The sequence below is a fragment of the Nipponia nippon genome, unplaced genomic scaffold, assembly GCF_047370975.1.
Source record: "Nipponia nippon isolate SJK-2023a ecotype South Korea unplaced genomic scaffold, ASM4737097v1 scaffold_4, whole genome shotgun sequence".
Lineage (NCBI taxonomy): Eukaryota > Metazoa > Chordata > Aves > Pelecaniformes > Threskiornithidae > Nipponia > Nipponia nippon.
The window spans coordinates 1,562,226-1,583,478 of NW_028262358.1; the positions used below are offsets into that span (position 1 = coordinate 1,562,226).

Below are 21,253 nucleotides of genomic sequence, written 5' to 3' on the forward strand. Positions count from 1 at the left end.
ATATTAACACTGTAGGGTTCATCTTAATATATTTATTTTGCTGAACATTCTTACTGACATGAGTCAGCTTTGCTGTTTTGCTTCTAAGGACGCTAAGGTAGATGCTCGTGCTCTACAGTCGGCATTTTTTGAGGCAGAGTTGTCAGTATCAGCTGGGCCTCTAGGCTCCCACGTGCCTGTGTGAAGGTTTCCTTCTCCGTGACAAAGCCTGGCTACCTCCACCTGCCTCTGAGTGGCCCACACCAGGCTGGAGATCTGCCTTCTGCTAGCACGCCTACCTTGCAAATATGATTTTTGGTGCAGGCACGTGAGGTTGGCGATATACATTCCTGGAAGATAACTGAAATATTACTTAACAGCGGGATCTCAAGTAGATTTCCATTATACTTCTAAAACAGTAGGGTTTAAATAGGTAAGAAAAAGTGCCTGGGAATAGCCATCACCCACACACCCTCAAGGATTTCCTCCCTCGAGGACGCTGCAGGGCTGGCCGGAGCCCTGCCAGGGCTTTTACCAGGCGTGCGGGCCCACGACGTTTCCTCTTTTCCAAAGCGATTGTGTAAGGTACGGGAGTTTCAGACCCGACGTCAGACGGACACCCACCAACCGTTTGGCATATGACTAGTTGAAAACTACCCAAAATACCAAGGTAAAGGGCCAGACTGTTGCAACAGAAGAACCCGCTTTATTGTCTCATAGAGTAGAAGAAAACCAAACCAGCAGCAGCAGGACGATACAGCATTTCAATTCAAAGTCATTGCTCCTGACCATATCCTTATTTCTGACGGCTTGGCCGTGTGACAGAGGAAACTGAAAAAGGGGAAGAGAGTCTGGCAGAACCCCGATTTTTTTCCTCGGTTGTGGTAATTAGATCAGAGGAAAGGAAAAGAATAGTTATTTTGCAGAATGTAACGAAGTCCACTTCCCCGCAGAGGAGGGAAGTCCCCAGCGCGATGGGGAAGCACAACCTCTTTGACTAAGCAGCCACAGCACCTCGGCGTGCTGCTAAGGCCAACTTCTGCTCTTTTATGAGCAAACCACGCTGTTGCGAAACACAGGAAAGTTGTACCCTGTTCTCTCTATTCCTCAGCCTCTACTTCCCCTTGCCCAGGAAGCAACATGCTCACGGACACTCCGACCCTGCCTCCGAACTCCCCGCAAGCACACAAATCCACAAAGATAAAGACCGTGCTTTTCTCTTCCCCCCTCTCCCATCTCTCCCCGGCCAACAGCCGGTTTGGGGGCGAGGGGAGCAGGGAAGATGCAGGCAGCAAACCCACAGGGCACGACAGACCATGAGTTGGTACTGCTAGAAATAATTCATTCCAACACAATTTTACGTTCTGACACATTTGAATCTAATCTAAAAGAAATGTGCAATTGGGAGTAGCTTGCTGCTTCGACCCTCTCCCAGAGAAGCCCTGAGGCACAGGAACCTGTCAGTACCAAAAATGAGGAAAAACAAGCCTTTTCTGGTACGCGGAGAGCAGAACTGGAGGGCTGAAGGTTTCTGTGCTGGTCTGCCTAGGTTTACGCCCCAGACATTACGCAGGTTTGCTTCTCAGCCTGAGAGGTAGAGTTGTTTCCATGCTCATTTCCCAATCAGCAACGCGGAAAATAACACGAATGGCAGACAGCAAATTTGCAGCAACGGTACTGATATCATCTGCAATTAGTTGAAGGCAATCGCATCAACGGAAAGTAGATTTGGGAAAGTGAAACATGCCACTGATCTAAGATATTTACTTCCAGGAGAAGAGTCCAACGAATGAACTGGTCCCAAAACACAGGATTTATCCACACGGAAAGAACAAACGTCAGTAACAGGCACTTGACAAACCCAGCTTACCTGCACAGGAATGCTTGAAACTCACCTGGGGGCTTCTCCTGCGCAACCCAAGGCTGGGTAAGAACGGCAGCGCCGCTGCTTGCCAAGGCCTGCTGATGGAATATCGGAAAACGACGTCGGAATTTTCTATAGAAGATAAGAGTCGTGTCATTATTGCCACCTCTTTATTTGCGTTTCCACTCAAAGACACTGTTCAAATACAGCAGCCATTAGACTTCAGACAACAGGGATTCATTCTAGAGCTAATTTTTAATCGTCATTAAAATTCACAAATTATTCATTAGCTGCAAGACCGGATCCAAAAGCAGAGAGAATATTTACGTAAGACATCTGCCCCGCCGATAGACGGGGCTGAGAGGAGTCAGGGGCTCGGCGTGCGAGGCCAGGCAGTCCCTGGGAAGTTTCACTTGGCTGAAGGGGTGAAATAAGACGATCAGTCTCGGAAAGATTTTTCTCAAGTGGTAAAGAAATGCGGGGTGTTCTTCCCTCTCCCTGCGCGGAGGCAGACAAGCGCGTTTCCTGGTCATAAATACCTGACTTGTACAGCTGTACGGACACGACGTACAGTTGCCATCCAGCGCCCAAATCTAAGCCCACCTTAATAAGAGAAGCTCCTTGGAGGCCTGGCCTCCTGAAGGCTGGTGCTCATCCTCCCTGGCTTTGAACGGGTCTGGCGCGGGTTAAATTACATTTCCAGCACAAACAAATCTCCCCCGCAGAGAGACCGTGAACGAGCGGACGACGACCCGTTTCAGGAATGAAATCTCTGCCTTGAGTCCTTGTGGGGAAGCACGGCCCTGCCTTGGCTCTGCTGTCAGCCGCGGTGCGTGTACGTTCCCTGCTCGCTCACACAGACCTCGCTCGTGTGCTGCTCCACAAACCCCAAAATAAGAGGTTGCCTTCAAAAAATGAAAGGAGAATACATGAATACACCGAACGTGTGCTGGATAAAACAAATGTTAGAATAATGCCCGCGCAGCATGGCAGTAGAATAATCGTTCCTGTGCCAAAAAAATATTCTTTTTCACTTTGTCGCTTCCGACCGTGATTTACGCTCACGGCCAGCCGAAGAGGCGCGGGTTGATGGGCCCTGTGCTGGAATATAGAAATTCCCTCTTCCCCCCCGAGGGAACTACAGGCTGCGCTTCGAGAGCAGCACAGCTGCACTTAGAGGAAGGCAGGCAGACTCGCCAGGGAGAAACGGCTCCCTACAGGGGGTCCCCCCAAGTTGAAAGCAGGAGCAAGAATCTTTCCTGACGTGTCCAAAATGCTCTTCATTTCCTTCTACTAAAGCGAGTTAGGATCTGTCTGAAGACTGGATGACTTCGGGGCAATTCCCAGAACCTGCCTGGGCAGGAAGGCGCCCAGTCAGACCAGAAAGGGAGCACAAACAGCCTTGGGGTTTTCCAGCCCTCCGGGACCGCAAAGGGGAGCCTCTGAGCCACAAGAGTTTCCAGTCACTGCCAGTGACGAAAGAGTGGAAAAAATAAATCAATAGCGGAAAGAGCGGAGCAGATGACTGAGCTCTACACCTTGTGCAATCTGTTGACTCCCCTTCTGTTGGCATCCCGAATCAAGCTAACAGCAAACAAAGAGCGTGTCTTTCAAGGCAGCACTACAAACACCGAGATCTCCTGTTATCCCCCCCAGCTGAAGCGCGCAGAAGGCAGGACTGCTCACTTTGCGGGGCACTTCTGGCACACAAGACCTCGTATTCACACATAAGAGCGTGCAACACAAAAACCTCCCCATCCTGGGAAACGCACCCCACAACGAATCACGTTACGGGAGTAAATCAGTTTTATAACCCTGTGGTCAGGCCTGGCGCTTCCCTGCGGCGCTCGGGTAGGAGCGAAGCCAGCAGATGCCTCGGGACGCCGCCGCTCGCAGCGTCGAAGCGTTAAGACAACCACGGCGAGGGGCTGGTACCCCCACGGGGGGAACCTGATGGGGGAAGCAGCATCTCCGGGCCGGCCCCGCCCGCTCCCGGGGCTACAAAAGGTGGCGACGGCAGCAGCAGCGGGTACCGGCGGGGGAGCAGCGCCCAGGAGAGCGGGTAAAAGAGGGGACGGGGAACGGGGAGGGTGGCAGCTGTCCTCCAGCCTTAAATCTGCAGTGTTTGTAACGCCTCGCTTACCCCCGCCGTGCTGCCGGTTACCGCTTGCCCCTGCCGGGGGGCAGCTGGGGGTGCGGGGGGGCCGGTGGAGCTGCACCGGAGGGCCCGGAGCCGGGAGGTCGCTGGGGTCCCGTCTCTTCAGCTGCACTTGATGGTCCAAGTCTGGCGGGCGGCAAAGGGGGCTATGGTGACACCAGGGTGGCTCAGCTGAAGGTCTGCACCTGCATTTTCACGTAATAAATACAAGATGTGGACTGTAGGTGTCCCAGAGACAACCCGTGCCAGAGAGAGACAACCAGTGCGCAGTGCCCCTGCCAGGCAATGGGAAGCCTCCAAAGATGAACGATGCACAGGCAGTGATCTCCTGCTGCAGGCTGCCTCGTACAAGCCTCGGAAAGGTCTGCATTGGATCGCGTTATATTTGCCAGATATCCTTCATAAATGATAGTCTGCTGAAACAAAATGAAACAAATGAAAAAAGCACAAGGCCAAGGTTCACAAGAAACTCATGATGCCACAGAGAAGAGACACAGAGAGAGACTCAACGGATCAACACAAAACTCAGCAACTACTCACTTAATTTTTTTTCTAGGTGAACATAATTCTTATTACTTTAAAACGTAGTCTGTAGACTGCGCACCTCCCCGTCCACTTCATCAGTTTGCCTGAGGGGGGACGTTAGGGGAGTGCTTCAAAGCAAGCGTACTTTTTTCCTTACTCCAACACGCAAGGCTGAATAAACGGTCGCTGGTAAATTCTTGGCAGAGAGCAAAGCCCCAAGGGGAGGGGATCACAAGAAGAGAGGTGATCGCACAGTTACAGGAGCTCCCTGCCACATTGCTCTCGGATACGTTCCTTAAGCGGCTGAACAGCTTTTGGAGGGGTCAGGCTTACACGGCTGCTGTGCGCCAGGACGAGCGACGTCAAGCCTGAGTTGCAAGCCGCGGTTACGAAAGCGCATTTCAGGTGGCGCAACGGAAAGATGCTGTTGCAAAGGCTGCTCGCTACCTGCCTGGGGTGGGAGGGGAGGAATAGAAAAAAATATTTAAAAAAATCATTCAGAGTGAAATGAATAGTGCTCTCCTTTAAATCATTCTCCGACACCATCTTTTTAGCATTGCCTCTTGAAAATAATAATGAAGTGAGATGTATTTTTAATGTAGATAAACAGGAATTCATAGGTACAACTAATGAAACAATTTCTGTACTTGCAAGTAAACTAGGATTTTTTTTTAAGGGTATTCATTAACATAGAGCATATTATAATGATGAATTTTATTTTTTTTTTTTTTTCTCTCCAGGATGAGGATCCTTATTGGAAGCCTTCATTTCTACTTCATTTCTGTCTTATTCAGCAGAGCAAACGGATTCCTAGCTTGGAGGACACCTACAGCCTATGCCTTCCCCTTTTATAACTACTCCTATTTAAACCTCTCTTCTGTACCAGAAGCACAAGCTCCAAAAACAGCAAGAGCTCTCAATTTCTCACATAACATAATTGAAAAAATAACCAAGAGAGACTTGGAAGGTTTTGACATGCTGGAAGTTTTAGACCTTTCCTACAATCAGATTAAGGACATCGAACCTGGTGCGTTTGAGAGGCTGCTCAGCCTTGTTTCTGTGAATTTATCATTTAATGACAAGAAACTTCTTCTGTCGGGTCTTCCACCCCACCTGAAGCTCTTACCTGCTAGCGAAGCCTCAGGGTCTTTGCAGCTTTCTAAGTATGCCGACAAATCACCAGCGGCTGCTCGGGAGCCTTCGGCGTCCGCCGAGGAGCTGCCACGTGCGGGAGGCCCATCTGTCCTGCACAACGTTAATCTCAGGCTCAGACGAAGCACGGAGAATCTTCTTCGAAGAGCAGAGAAAAATGTAACGGCCTCTCCAGCACCCACGGTCAGGCCTGATTTCTGTGGAGCACCAGTAAATGGGATACTCGATCTGTCAAACAGCAAACTCTCCGAGGAAGAGCTGACGTTAAAACTGGATCCGGATAACTGCCAAGCTCAGCTGGACGCTATTTTGGAGCTTGACATTAGTCACAGTGACCTGGAAATGGATCTTCTATCGCTGTTCGTTCTGTTTTTGCCAATGAAAAATGTGCAGTCCATCGATGCCAGTTACAACAAATTAACAATTAACGTTCTGGATGTCGAGGCGATCTGTAACTTCCCATTCAGCAAGGTTTTGTTTTTAAATATTAGCAACAATCCCATAAACAGCTTGGATACGCTGTGTCTCCCTTCAACCATCAAGGTAATTGATTTGTCCTTCACAAACATAAGCCAAATACCTCAAAATTTTGCTACAAAAATGTTGAACTTGGAAAACATGTACGTTCAAGGAAATCACTTCATATATACTGTACGTCCGGAAATCACTAATGCAGTTCAAAAATTTCCCCCTGGAAGCGTACACATTAACGCCATTTCGTTTGTCAGAAACCAGGCAGGTACGCCCATCGAAAGCCTTCCGAAGAAAGTAAAACAACTGAAAATGTCCAACTGCTCCATTGTAGAACTGCCAGAGTGGTTTGCTGGCACCATGGAAGAATTATTATTTTTGGATCTCAGCAGCAACCGGATTTCTGTGCTTCCCAACTTACCTGCCTCCCTGCAGCATCTCGACATAAGCAACAGCGATATTAAAATAATACCCCCTGGTTTTAAATCTGTCTCCAACTTAACGATATTTAATATTCAAAATAATAAAATTACGGATATGCATCCTGAGTATTTCCCATTGACTTTAACAAAATGCGATATTAGCAAAAATAAGTTAAGCATGTTGTCACTAACTGATGCCCTGGAGAACCTCGAATATCTTAACGTTTCTGGAAACCTCATCACCAGACTGGAACCTGCCAGCCACCTTTCTGCGCTCGCTAATCTAGACAGTAGTCATAACCTAATTTCCGAACTCCCTGATCACTTTGGGAAATCTCTTCCAATGCTGAAATATTTTAATTTATCAGGGAATAAGATCTCCTTCCTACAGCGTGGCGCTCTCCCAGCTTCTCTGATTGAGCTTGACATTAGCGACAATGCCATTACCACCATAGTGGAGGACACTTTCGGCCAGTTAACGAGTTTGAGTGTTTTGACCGTTCAAGGTAAACATTTTTTTTGTAACTGTGACTTGTACTGGTTTGTGAACGTGTACATCCACGACCCACGTTTGCAGATAAACGGCAAAGGAAATCTCCGGTGCAGCTTCCCCCTGGAGAGGAGGGGCTCGCTGGTGGAGCGCAGTAACCTCACGCTTCTGCACTGCTCCCTGGGCATCCAGATGGCTATTACGGCTTGCGTCGCCATCCTGGTTGTTCTGGTGTTAACGGGCTTATGCTGGCGGTTCGATGGGCTGTGGTACGTGCGAATGGGGTGGTACTGGTGTATGGCGAAGAGGAAGCAGTACGAGAAGAGGCCAGAAAACAAGCCCTTTGACGCCTTCGTTTCCTACAGCGAACAAGATGCAAACTGGACGAAAGAGAGTCTACTGGAAAAACTGGAAACGGACGGATTCAAGATATGTTACCACGAGAGGGATTTCAAACCGGGGCATCCTGTACTTGGTAACATTTTTTACTGCATAGAGAACAGCCACAAAGTCCTTTTTGTCCTCTCTCCCAGTTTTGTAAACAGCTGCTGGTGTCAGTATGAGCTGTATTTTGCTGAACATCGGGTCCTGAATGAAAATCAGGATTCCCTCATCATGATTGTGCTGGAAGACCTCCCGCCCAACAGCGTGCCGCAGAAGTTCAGCAAACTCAGGAAACTGCTGAAAAGCAAAACCTACTTAAAGTGGAGCCCTGAGGAACACAAACAGAAAATGTTCTGGCATCAGCTAGCAGCCATCTTAAAAACAACCAACGAACCCCTTGTGAGAGCAGAAGACAGACCCGCTCAGGACACGTACGAGATGGAATGAGATAGGAGAACGCGTAAAGGCTGTGCCTGGGAAGTCTGCGGTCAAATAAAAGCGTTTCTGTGTTTACCTCCTGCAAAGGCTGCTGTGTTGCAATGAGGGTTTGTCTCAGATCAGTCCCAGGAGAGGTTACTAGTGGGTTTGCAGCATGCGCGTTAGTCCGTCTGATAAAAGAATCCGTTATCCAAAGGGCTGAGACCCGAGCACTGATAAACAGCTTTTTCCTTCCTGGGTGCTCCATTTTCTTCAGCTATTTCCAGCATTTCTTAAAATGCTCTGGATGTCACCTGAAGGGAAGAACAGCTCGAGTCACACTGCACCCCCTAACCGTCTTTTTGAGACTATCGCAGAACTAATGAAAAGCAATGTCATCCAAAGGTAAAGTTGTAGTTCAGTTTCTCGGTTCTAGTACAGCTTAAGATGGGAACAGAGAGTGTGTGTACACGCAAGAAAAACACAAACCATGACACTACACCGGTATCGCTTTCCTTCTGGCGTTTAGCGAGAAAAGATTAAAAACTGACTTAACGCAGCCATCTGAGAGATGCAATTGCAAATCCACACTGCTCCATCATCTGGTTTAAGTAACTGGTGGAAGAGATCAGACCTTAAAGTTTTCTATAATTACAGATTAACATATACAACCAGACAATCAAAAGAGCCAGCTGAGTGTGCCAGTCTCTACTGTCAAATAACCGGTGTGAGCTTTATTTAAATGCTGTTATCACAAGCCTCTAAAGAAAAGCAAGTTCTGTATGTTATTTAGACTGAGGAAAGTTTCACTTGACACAATCAGCCTGACCCATTTCAAGTGAACTCCGTGCTCCCTCAGCATAGCCCTTGTCATCACCTAGTGCTACTTGATAACTTTATTTACTGTATTTGAAAAAATAAAAAAAAATAAAATTCAGCTGATCTAACATCCACTTTCAAGAAAAAAATCAACAGACTGCGACACTGAATAAACACCAGGTGAGAACAAATCGTTTAGCGTAGCACGGTCTGGACTCGCTCCTACGGTGAGCGAACCCTAATGGCTTACCAGCAGAAGACCGCAGACCCAGGAATGCAGAACATCCACGTGCAACGTACGGGACAGCACGTTTGAAACACATGCTCTGAAAAGGAATTAGCTCTGCTGCGACAAAAGGAGACCCATACCATCCTATTTGATGCCAAAAGGGGAAAGGTGAAACAAACATAAAGAGACACCAGCAAATACAGCAACTCTTCTGCGATGTATTTTGAAAAGGAAAAGATGCCGCTGGAGCAGCACATGGTTTTCACCCTCCCTGTGCTGCTTCCTAGTAAAAAGGAAAAAGCCCACATTGCAGCACGCAGCATGTTTGACTCTTGGAACAGGTTCAGGGACAGCTTTTGTAATGAACGAAAGCATTTTTATAATACTAAGCATAAACCCATTTTAAATAGGAATTGACAATGACCTGTTGTCAGCATTTATTAGCACATAATAAATGACATTTTAAAGTCAATTTGCCAGCACTGATTAAACTTAAGACTACTGTACTTTGTATATCCGTGAAGCGCAGCGCTTGAAGTTGACAACAACCAAAGAGCTATTCAAAGCAGAGAAGCCTGCATCAACCGCGCCGCAGGACAGAACCAGTGCTCACAAACTGGTGCTTTGAAATTGCCTCCTTCCCCTTCGTCCCGTGGTGCCGATTCCCCAGTTTTCCACCCGTGCAAATTACGAGCAGCAGAGTAGGACTTACCCTCCTCTGCCACCTCCATTTACGGAGAGATCTCTTTGTACTCTGTGCAAACTCACCTTTCCTCAGCAAGCATGAGGAGTTGTACGCCGACTGTTGTGAAAACAGAATCATTCTCCTGTTCTTTAAATTGCTGTCAGCCGGCTAACTGGTGAAAGAGAGAGCTGGCACCTTTTCTCCTGGTATGTGCAGCACGAGCAGAATTGCTTACCAGTGCTCAGTGGCAGGCCCATTTATGCAATCCTCCATCCACCCGTGGCGTCGGTGCAAACACACACCGCGTGAATACTTAGAAAAAAATCGGGGGGGAAAAAAAAAAAACCAAACCAGACAGAAGGCAAACCTAGAAAATGTCCATAGGGCTCCACCTTAATCCCTGCAAGACTGTTCTACTGTTTTAAGATATTACACCACCTGCCTTCCGTTTCCATCGTGAACATCTCACGTTGCTCTCTGCAGCCCTGCTTCGCTACCTCGTGGAAGAAGGTGAAGAGGTAACGGTGCAGGTAAGCACAACCCTCGCCGTTCAGAAGTCCCTTGACTTTTTATTCCCTGTGCTGCAGGTGGAGGGGTACTGAAGATTATATGGGGGATAATTTTCACAGCTTTCCTAACAAGTGACAAATTACATACCTAAACCATACATACCGTAAGACACCACAAAATTATTAGGCACTGATCCTTCTCGACTGTCATCTGTCCAATTTTTGCATCTTGCCCTCCCCAGCTCGTTGCAGCCTTACTGCTAAGGCAGACTGGCTCTGTGACTTAGAGGAAAACGCGTGCCGCCAGACAGAAATCTCTCTAATCCCTAGCCTAAAACGTTCTGAGGTGGCACCCAACTGTTGAACGTTCTTTAGCAACTTTTTGAGGTTGCGTAGATATTGTTTAAAATTGTTTGGCATCAGCAGCTTTTAGGTTTTATACAAAAAGGATAAAAAATACAATACTGCAGGCCACCAGCTGAAAAAGTCAACTCTTATCACCCTAAAGCACGATCTATGACTTAAAAAGACTGTGAATTATAAAATCTTTCAAATGTTTTTGTTCATGTAAACAACCAGAAGCCACTTGTTGGTGAGATCAGCCCCAAGTAATTAATCAGCTGTTTTTCTAATGAGCTTCTTTATGCTTTCTTTGAGGCCGCTCCTTATTTCATAAGCCACCCTGGTCAAACTGGTAGTAGGACACCTAACACCGCAAACACAGGTTTTCAATAATAAAGCCTAACCAATCCTTGGGCCAAATATCGTGACAGCAGCCAACACCGGCAACTTCAAAAGCAGCTGCAAAGCACACTGAAAACATACACTGGGTAACCTGGTCCACCACGATGGGTTCATCCTAACCCCAGAAACCCAGTATTGGTTCAATTCCTGGAGTATAAAATTTGACATATATTCCAAAGCACGTTGGCGTTAACTGTCGGGCTCCTGATAATCGTATTACCCACATGTTAAACCTCCCTGTTTTTTTCTAACCAGTTCTGCGGCGATGAGGTCCACAGCGTATGTACAGGCAGCAAGGGAAGTGCAGCACTTTACGAGTCTTGGATTTGCCACCTTTCATATTCACGAAATGCTTTCTTGTGTTACGGACTGCACGAACGACAGACCTACTTCTTCCAAACCATTCGGTATTCACATACTTCTCTTGCTGACTCTCTTACCCATCTCCTCTCTTCACACACGTTTTCCACCTCCTTCCTCCAGCTCTCTGTTGCTTCCCCTCTCAGTTAGATGGCTGCCTTTTTTAACCTCGCAGTCACGCTTTACTGGTTCTGTGCTCAGCAGACGAGGGTTCTGATGCAACAAGGGGGCTCAAGGAAAAAAGAAAAAAGTTATACTCGAGAAGAGTCTAAACCAATGACTTTATCATACGGTAACTGATGACTTCAGTTTATGAGTCACTTCAAATAAACTGTACCTACATATTTTCAAAATCCCATCTCTATTTACTACATCCATAAACCTTCCCCAAAACAATTATTGAGTACACCTGACAACTTAAATCAGATTTTTGTTCCCACTGTAGATTAAAAGGTGTTGCACTTTCCTATCTGACACTATAAACATACTAACACATCGGTTGTATTAAGAATACAAGCTGGCACCAGGAGTTACCAGAAGAGCGATATTACAAAGCTTTGAAGGGACTTCAGTTCTTTTGTCTTAATAATACATCGCATAAAGACAATAAAACCTTCTTCTATCCTAAAGCTGCACCCTTCTTGCTTTACGCCCACACGAATATTCCATGCAAATTACTTTTATGAGTAACGTGCGAGGGATTTTATCTTCTGTCACGTGATGAAGTTCACGTGATCCAAACCAAAAGCACAGTAGGAGTCGTACGTACGTGCAGCAAACCCCAAAAATGCCTAATGCTAAAACCAGTCTTAATGCATGTCTTCAGCTCCCTTAAAGTACGTACAGGACCCCACCTCGCAACCACTTTCGGGGTCCTGCCCTGTACTCCGCACAATCTGAAACTGTAATTGCTGCTAAGAACGTCTAATTTGAGACAAAGTGACAGGATCCCACGTATTTTTTTCCCTCCAAATGAATACGCTTTGTACTAACCAGAAACACAAAGACAGAAAAACCAAACAAGACAGATCTTTTAGTTATCTTTTATAATTACTTTAGAAAGAACCATGTTATTCGTTTATAGAGAAAAATGTCTGAGCAGAGAGAAAAGACTTATGGAAATAATTTCAATTTTACATTTGTATTAGAAAGTTGTTCACATCCATTTTATTGCAAGAAAGCTGTCTTGAATTATTCAAAATTAATTAAAATTCAGAGCATTAAACAAAGAACAGTGTTCATAATGTAATAGTCTTCCAGGAAAATCTCGAAAATAGTTCAGTTAACAAACAGCCTAAACCAACAACAATTCACACACGGCAATGATGTAAATGGTTTTTGTTTCTAAAATAACAAACTGTCTTTCCATCACTGTAATTTTGCTAAAGATGTGGCATTTTCCTATAACGAGGCACCAAAAGTCTGTGGCACGATTATTTCGGAGATACTAAGGCTCTGCTGAAGTCCACAGAAGTTGAAAGGTGATTGCTTGTTTTGAACAGATCTGGCTGGTTAAAGCGATAAAAGTGTCAGGAATTTAAATGCCTCCAAATCATTCCGTTTCGTAAGGAATTCCCACAACACGTGACACAACACAAACGGTCGGATTTATAAAAAAAAAATATTTAACTTCTGTTATTTGCTCACTGTGTAGACCAACAGATAAAGTTTACGAGTAGACAGATTATTAATCTTTAAATCAAACTGATGTTAGACCTCTTAAGGAAACCTCAAAAGCTTGTAGTCATCTTGTCACGTGGTCATTTTGTTTTTAAAAATATTAATAGCTGTCAGTTTTACCTGTCAGGAATATCACAGCCGAATCCCCCCAATTCCCACTTTTGTACAAAGGCATAGACAAAAAAGCAACCGGCAACGCTACTCTTTGCGTAACATTTTACGAATTAGAAAATTCCAGAGGTGACTGCATTGCTTATAGTGTACCAGTCCTATAATATTGCAATATTCATCTTTATCCTCAAGTAAAACCTATAATTAGGTATTGCACAGTTATTTCTATCAGATATAAAATACTTCTCCAAATATATTATTTTGGGATACATAATACCACCGATCCTTAAAATAAACGTACGGCAGAAATTAATACATATGTACTTCAGAGGTTTATTACAGTGCCACGCCACTTCTCAAAAGTCCCTCTTCCCCAGCGGCAATATAACGCTGTTTGTAAAACGCCTTGTCCTGCTTTAGAAAGCCGAGACTGAAATCCTGAACTTCCACTGAAGTTCATGGATTTTGCCGTTTACCTCAACAGAACCAGGATTTCACCCTGCGGACAGAAAGGACTTTTGTTGTTACTGACGCTTGCTACAACAAAATACCACTGATTCTTTCGACCTTCTGCAATGGGAAGAGTTTAAACTTCAGTACCGTAATACCAAGCATCCTCCCAATTCTTCCTTCTGGAAAATAAGGCAAGTATGCAATTGAACAGGTAATACTTCTGGTGCAGCCTCACACTGCTCTCTGTGATATTCTGCCTCGTGATAGAAGGAATCACGTAGTTACAGCGCTTATTTTTTTTACTTGTCCAGTGGTAAAATTTAGTAACAAAAACACCCTCATGTAGCAATTCCGAATACAAATCTAAAATACCGCCCTTTTTGACTTCCTGCAGAAATTCAAGAAAGCCTCACGGAAGTAATATCCTAGTATTCACTTCAAACGCAAATAGCTGGATATTAACATTAGTGGCATTTTTCTTAATTAGCAGCAGTACTATATCGAGTTCAGAATAATCATTACGGAAAGCAAAGAAGGGGACCCACTGGATCAGCTAGATCAGAACCCTTTCCTAAGGTTACACCGAGGGCACCGGTATCTGCTTAGTCGACGCACTGTCACAGTCTCGCCCCAAGTCGTTGGTGGTGTGATAGTGCATGGCAATGTAAGATTTGGCAAAGCCGAAAGTCGAGTTCACCGGCTGTAAGCTGTTTGGGGTGCTCGCTTCCTGGGAAGGGCTGCTGTTATAGATACTGTAATAGGGCTCGATTCGGGTGTTCATGGGGGTTGAGCTGCTCTGTGCATAGTGCTGGTGCCCGACGGAAGCCTTGGGACTCAGCACGCTTTCCTTGGAGTGACTAGGACCACAGGCTTGGTCCACAAATTTTTTCTGAGGTTTTGGAGACAACATGTACGCTGAATTGGTCTCGTGGTGGGATGACTTGTTCCTGTTGACTTCCAGGCTGCCTTTGCCCATGGCCCGAAGCCTTGTCTTCTGCTTGCAGCAGAAAAAGACAAGGGCTACGTACTGCAGGCACCAGAGGACGCGCCTCCTAAGTCCGGCACTGTTGCGGGAATATATAAAAGGATTTAATCCAGATTTGAAAAAAATGAGGGTAAATCCACACAGCTCGAACTGGTAGAGAACAAAGCCACCGCTACTAGACAGCATGTCCTGCACCAAGGAGATGCCCAGGGGCAGGCAGCAAACCAAGACAGAGAGCACAATGACAACGCACGTCACCACCGCCCTGGAGTCTTTGGCCGTGGAGAGGTTGACCGCCGACACCAGCTGGAGCCGGCCGGCAGCGGTGGCCGGCAGCTGGCCAAGGTGCTTGGTGTAGCCGTGCGTCTGGACGTGCTGTGGCTTGCTGTAGTTCTGGTTCCTGTACAAGGCAGGCATGGTGCTCTGCACGCCCTCCCCGGCCCCGGTGGCCGGGGGCCCCACAAAGGGCTGCGGTCTCGAGGTGTCCATGGCCACCACGGGCGGGCACTTCCTCACCTGGGCGTTCCTCCGCAGGGCCTGGGCGATCATGATGTAGGAGACGGACACCACGGCCACGCAGCAGATGAAGTCGGTGACATAGAGGTAGAGGATGATCTTCCCCTCGCCGCTGGCGAAGCTGGACATGGGCAGGCAGAGGCGGGAGCCGCGGGTTTTCAGGGTGGCCAGGGTGGCCAGGGTGAAGCTGGTGGCCCACAAGAGCAGGGTGAGGAGGAGGGTGCAGGGGAAGGAGGCGGCGCGGTGCGGCTGCTTCCCCAGCACCATGCGCAGCCGGTGCAGGGCGATGACCGCCACCGTCTTGAGCGACATGATGATGAAGCCGGAGCTGGTGAGGTGGAAGGTGAAGCAGAAGGCGGCAGGGATGCCTCGGGCCGAGTCAAAGAAGAGGACGAAGGCAAACATAGGGGCGGCCACCCCGCAGATGAAGAGGTCGCAGAAGGAGAGGTTGAGGATCATGAAGTCGAAGTTGGTCCTGAATTTCCGCAGGGCCGGGTCGAAGAAGGACAGGAGGACGATGAGGTTGCCGTAGGAGCCCAGGCAGAAGACGAGGGCCAGCAGGGAGGCGCAGGCCGCCAGGGTGGCGGCGTGGGTCCCCTCCCGCAGCTCCCCGGGGCCGCCGCCCGCGCTGCCGTTCCCGCCCAGCGGCAGCAGCGGCGCCAGCGAGGCGCCGGGGGGCTCCTCCTCGCCCCCCGCCGGCAGCCGCCCCGACGCGTTCATCTCCGCCCGCCGCCTCGCCGCGGCCGCGGCCGAGGCGGTCCCGCGGCGGGGGCGGCCCGCCCGCCGCCCCGCAGCACGCACAGGGCCGCGCCGCCGCCGCCGCTCCCTCAGGGCTGCCCCCGCCATGGCGCCGCCCGCCCCGCCATGGCGCCCGCCGCGCCCGGCCCCGGCCGCGGGCCCTTCCCCGCTGGGCGCCGGGGCCCCGCGGGCGCCTCCCGCCCCGCTGCCTCCGCCGCGGCGCCGGCGGCTGAAGCGAGGGCCGAGGTGCGGCTGCGGGGCCGGGGCCCGCCGCGCACACGCAGAGCCCGGCGCCCCGGCTCCCGCCGGGCCGGACCGCGCCCCCCCGCACGCAGCTCCGGCGCGGCCTGCAGGCGAGAGCGGCCCGCGGAAGAGGTGCAGGCACCCGCGGCTTCCCAAAGCGCCCCCGGGGCTGCACCTGCGCTGCCAGTAGCAGCACAAACCCCGACTTCAGCGGCCGCTTTGATGCAAGGCGCTGTAGCAACATCGACTTTGGTTTTGATCCGTTCCTCCCTACAGCTACAGCAAGTCTCTCCCCATTAACTTCCAGCAGCTGTCAGAGTGTCCCAGGCCCTGTCCGGCACCATCCCGAGCCCTTTCTCCTCCCTGGGGCACCCGCAGCACCAGCCCAGGGCCAGGCAGGGCAAAGCTGGCTGCGTGGCCAGGGCCGCTCCAGAGGCTCACCCCTGCAGCTTCCATGATGCAGAGAAGTGAGAGGAGGTTTTGCTGCAAGTCACATCACACTCGAGGCTTGGAGGTCCCTCCGTGATGACTTAACACCAACAAAACACCTGCCTCAAACCAAAACCTGATGATCATCAACACTCAAGGCAGGGTTCTGCACACTGCGTCTTCCCCTGCTTGCACTTGGGTATTGCTTTCCCATGTAAGGAAGCCCTTTTTTCTTTGGTTGTCTGCACCCAGAAGCACAGGATCCAAGGCAAAGGATCTCCTGTGTTCCCATAGGGGGAAAAATAATCAGTATTATTTAACTGTTTACTGCCAACTACCACTATCACAAATACAGTAGTTGTCATTTAAAGTGAGGAAGTGTTGGATGTCCGAGCACTTAAAGGGATCATTTTGAAATGCTTACATGGGCTTGATGATGAGGAAACGCTCAGCACACGTTCTCCGAGGCAGCACAGGCTGTCACAGGCAGACACAACCGAGGACCTCCACGTCAGGCCCTGGAAATGCAGTTGGAAAAGATGAAAGTCCAGCCAGGCAAGGTGCAAAAGCGCTATGAAAATACAGCAGACCCAGTACTTCTGACTTATGCATGGGCACTTGTCTTATGCTGTACATTTCTACATATAATCATTACATATATACACACACATTCATCTCTATAGCATCTTAATAATCTACCCCTACACTCGCAGCAACCATGTGGAAGGCAGAGTGGTGCTTTGTAGAAGCATCAAGACAGCGACAAGAGTCCTAGGTTGACATCTGAAAGCTTGTCAGTGCTACTTGCTCGTTTATTTTTCAACGCCTTTCTTTCTGAAACAGAGCAATTTTTTTAGTAAGCCTATGACTCACAACAGGAGCCCAACCTAGGAGCCTTGCCCGCTAAACGCTTCCAGCTGGCAATCGGTCCGGATTTGTCGTCAGGGTCTGTGGCAGGGAAATGCCGGCAGCCATCGGAGCAGGCTGCAACAGTGCCTTGCAGCCTGGGCACCTACGTCAGGTGTGTTTGGCCTTGGTTTTGTTCTTAAACTAGTTGCATACAGGAGGGAGAAGGTCCAAAAACCAAAAACATGATGTCCATGGTTTCCTGTGGCTTCGAGCTATGTTCTCTCTCAGCTCAGCTATTGCTTTTATTTCCACTCTTCCTTCTATTTTTGTTCTCCAAGTCGTGGTTAATTTGAATTCTGTGGGTGAATCCTGGCCCTATTGAGTATGAGTTGTTTCTTCATTGACAAACTGGGATCTCCCTCCTTGAATTTTCTTATTTAGAAATATCAGAGCACGCTGAACTGCGTGATTAAACAGGACAAAATACCAGCCTAATGCAAGAATGAATTACTTCAAAGGGATTAATGCTGAGCAAAGAGCGATGATTGTTCTCTTCACGTGAAACCAATGTGCACACCATGTCCACGTCCTTTCAGAGCAGGTAATGCACCGCACTTCGGTTGTAAGCACGACACTGCATAAAAACTGACCTTAGTTAGGCTATGAGAATTTCTGTGGTGTCACTTACCAAAAACACAGGAGTAGGAACACGTTTTGCAAAACAAGAATCCTTTAAAAAGTTGGGAAGGTCTACGTAATTCCAGGTGTTATTTGGCCAAATGCTCAGCCTTGGATGACCACAGGTAAGACTTCTTAATGTCCCGTAGTTACTAGCCGAGCAGGTGGAAGCACACGTACAGGAATAAGGCTGCACAGGCCTAATGGGATTGTTTTTAGAGACTGAAACTCTAATCTCTTATGTGCTTTTGAAACCCCTACCCGAGATGCTGAGAAATGGATTTAGGAGTCAAACTGTAAGACTTGGGCCTTACACAGAGTTAAATATTTTAGAACTAATTATGTGCAAACATAATTTTTTACAGCAGCGTCAAGTTTTGCAGATATTTGTCACAAGAAACTGGAAATTACTTTTAATTGTGGAAACCTGCTGCCATGTCAGCCCAGTAACAGTACCTTCTGATTTTAACAAAAGAGTTGTAGGGGAAAAAAGCTGGAATAATAAAAGGGGAAATTAACCCAGAAAAATAGAACTAAAAGCCAAGAGAGAATAAAGAAAAGCTTTTAACCGAAACCCTTAACAGAACCCTTTCTGGGTAAACTCACCTAGGCTTCTACCTAGACTGATTGCTAATCTGACTGCACTTATTGCTAAAACAGATTTATTAGGTTTACTGCTGCTTGTCTGAAGTATGCCAATCAGAAACGATTGCATCTCATATTTCCCCTCACTATTCCCCAGGGAAGTGGGTGTCCAGCTCCATCCCTAGCAGCAAGACCTGCTCAGGTAATTTCTACAAAATACTTGCAGCAGTGAGGGTGCCAAGAGCCCAAGCAGGGAAAGCAGGCTGAACTTCCACAAGCCTTGTGTGGAAAAAGCCATTTAATCTGGAATTAGGAAAGGATCGTGGCCGGCAAGGCTCCCTCTCCTTTTCGCCCTTTGAAAAAGTTTGCCTCATTAGGATGCAGCTAATTCCTCTAAGCGCTGTGCTCTAATCCATCAGAAATCAAAGATAGTTTTGTTAATGATCTTTGTAGGCAACAGTCTAAGCTTTTCTTTGTGCTACGAGAACTCTTGATTCAAGACTAGTTTACTAAGAGTCACTCTCCTTCCCAGGGAGAGAATACTAACCTTTTTTTCCTCTCACCTCATGGACTTTCCCTTCTAAATCCCTTAATAGCTCTGGAGAAGCACCTGTTGACCAAGAGAGAAAAAAAACCCCTCAGTGCAAACCAATTACCATTTGCTTGTAATTGGTGTGCGTTGCCTTAAACAGCTTAGCAATATTCTTCATCTTCCACACCGTTTAATTTTCTTCTGTAATCAAACCTCCAATTCCTTGCAGTAGGACCGTGAAATTACTGCTGCCCTAGTGCCCCAGGCACCTGGTTGGATTAACCATCCTCCCTGGAGCACGGTTACCTCCAGCGTGCAGACAACCTGGAAGTCTGGATCAGGTTCAGGTGAAATTCCCCCCCTCTTATTGGAAATCCCCTCCTCCAGAGCCTGTGCAGCAACGTGACTACGTACAGCGAGTATTTTGTGACGGGGAAATCCACAGAAGTTGCCTTCCAGTTACTGCACAGTGCCAGTGAGAGTGTAAAACAACTTAGCTGGTAAGTCACAGCAGCGTTAAAGTTAAAATCTTCCAAGGACAATGACCAGCAAAGCTTTCTACTGATAAGTTGTTGGGTTTTTTTTCCCTTTTACATCTTACCAGATTATTGTGTTTTCCACAGCACAGCAGAAAAGGAAGCTGGAGTCTCTGCTGCAGGATTCCAGATAGTCTGAAGCTGTGGAAGAAAGTGCGAGACTGAACAGGGTGTGGGATGCTGGGGATGCTTGACTGTGAAAACCTGGCAGGAGACATCATCCATGTGTACCAGGCACAGCACTCACAGCAGCCTGGTAAAGAAGGAAAAAGCATGAGAGGGCAGATATCTGGACATAAAAGGAATACAGTCGTAATATACTGTATCAGAAGTAAATGACCTTCATACCTTTTCCTCTTTCATTTTAAGAAAAATCCATATACAGATGAGCTCAACTTGTTGTTAACACAATCCACCAACGCCGAGTCTGCGGTGCCATCCAAAAGCACAAGTTAAAGCCTTATTCGCCTACTTGATCATTTTCTTAGACATTTTTATCAAAATAAGCATCATGTCTCTGCTGTGATTTCAGCAGGTTGTCACATGACAAACATACCCACTTGCTTATGGAAATAGGGGAGATCACTCCACTTAATACTCTAGCAAGACAGTCACTAAGCAGTAAGTCACTGCAACTCGAGAGGAAACAAAAACCCAAACCACACCCGACAAATGGATTCTGCCTTACATCATTGCCGCTCTTTGGTGCTTCAGACAGCGGTGGTCACTGAGATGACTTGTGCAGGCTGACGCGTGGTCACTAAGGCTGTCAAGGCTACCAGACCATCTCCAAGGTATTTTTCCAAGGAGAAAAATTCTCTCTTCGCACACTAGAAACGTCTCCCTCTCCAGACTGAGGTATTGCAGTTCTTTCCTCTCTAAGGCTTTAGGGAAGAGACAGCATAAGACATGAGAGTGACGGAAAGCTCAGAACTCATTACATGTGTATATTGCTTAGGGAAAGTTTGGGAATAAAAGTAGCAATGGAGTTACGGTATTTGATGAAGAACTCAAAATTGTTCCTACATTCTCAGAATAGGAGACTTAATCTTTCACCCACAAAAAGTCAATTAGTACAAGTTAGTTCACACTACTGTAAGTATATTTTATCCTATAGAACTGTACTTTGAATAGGTACTCTATTTTCTGGGAGATCTGTTTGAAACCAGTAATTTATTGCTGATTTATAAACAGCTATTGTGAATTAATACCACCTACTTATTTGCCATCATAGCTCTGACTGCAGAACGATGCTCTCCAGAGCACTGGATCCTCAGCATTGCAACCAATTCCAGCTACACTTTGACTATCGATATGTAAGAAAAGAAACTCCCAACTACAGTAAAAAGCAGGAGAGCTGGATCCTATAGTTAGCTGCCCTCAGTGTAGGCAAAACGGCACGTGTAATATCTGCTCCACCAGTTAATCAGCCAACACATAAAGATGATCCTCTGCAGCAAATAGTTTCCATTACTTTTAAAGGTTTTTTTTTTTTTAAATTCTATCAGCAAAAACCCCCTCCACTCCAAGCTAGTTTCTCCAATTTTAAGTGTACTTCTCAGAAGTTAATAAGTTTTGTGGCAAGCCTCACCAGGTACAAGATATTTTTATGTAAATATAAAAGCTAGTTTCCCAACCATTAGAACTAGATCTTTAATTAATCCTTAATGTTGCCTTAACTCACCACTAAATCCCACAGTAAACACATCT

At 47.3% G+C, this 21,253-nt stretch overlaps 2 protein-coding genes and 1 long non-coding RNA gene across 6 annotated transcripts; 1 reads left to right on the forward strand and 2 right to left on the reverse strand.

The window, feature by feature from the left end:
• Positions 1 to 2,608: 2,608 nt before the first annotated feature.
• LOC148053060 (uncharacterized) lies at positions 2,609 to 5,791 on the reverse strand. 2 transcript variants are annotated; one of them, XR_015708030.1, is made up of 4 exons: positions 5,653 to 5,791; positions 4,542 to 4,977; positions 3,987 to 4,414; positions 2,609 to 2,748 (listed from the first exon to the last, which is right to left on the reverse strand). It is a non-coding gene; the product is annotated as an uncharacterized LOC148053060 (long non-coding RNA). The 2 variants fall into 2 exon arrangements; XR_015708029.1 differs by having other exon boundaries at positions 3,987 to 4,977.
• Positions 2,742 to 8,945, forward strand: LOC104022406 (toll-like receptor 2). Of its 2 annotated transcripts, none has more exons than XM_009476126.2 (2): positions 2,742 to 3,905; positions 5,267 to 8,945. In XM_009476126.2, exon 2 carries the CDS (start codon positions 5,268 to 5,270, stop codon positions 7,890 to 7,892), a length of 2,625 nt encoding a protein of 874 aa, XP_009474401.1. In that variant the 5' UTR covers positions 2,742 to 3,905; position 5,267; the 3' UTR covers positions 7,893 to 8,945. The 2 variants fall into 2 exon arrangements, with proteins under 2 accessions (XP_009474401.1, XP_087629871.1); XM_087773745.1 differs by lacking the exon at positions 2,742 to 3,905 and adding an exon at positions 4,520 to 4,557.
• A 3,290-nt stretch (positions 8,946 to 12,235) lies between these two features.
• On the reverse strand, positions 12,236 to 21,222 carry GPR75 (G protein-coupled receptor 75). 2 transcript variants are annotated; one of them, XM_087773754.1, is made up of 3 exons: positions 19,609 to 21,222; positions 19,023 to 19,085; positions 12,236 to 16,881 (listed from the first exon to the last, which is right to left on the reverse strand). In XM_087773754.1, exon 3 carries the CDS (start codon positions 15,797 to 15,799, stop codon positions 14,030 to 14,032), a length of 1,770 nt encoding a protein of 589 aa, XP_087629880.1. In that variant the 5' UTR covers positions 15,800 to 16,881; positions 19,023 to 19,085; positions 19,609 to 21,222; the 3' UTR covers positions 12,236 to 14,029. The 2 variants fall into 2 exon arrangements, with proteins under 2 accessions (XP_087629880.1, XP_087629881.1); XM_087773755.1 differs by lacking the exons at positions 19,023 to 19,085; positions 19,609 to 21,222 and having other exon boundaries at positions 12,236 to 16,643; positions 16,788 to 18,996.
• Between the last annotated feature and the right edge of the window lie 31 nt (positions 21,223 to 21,253).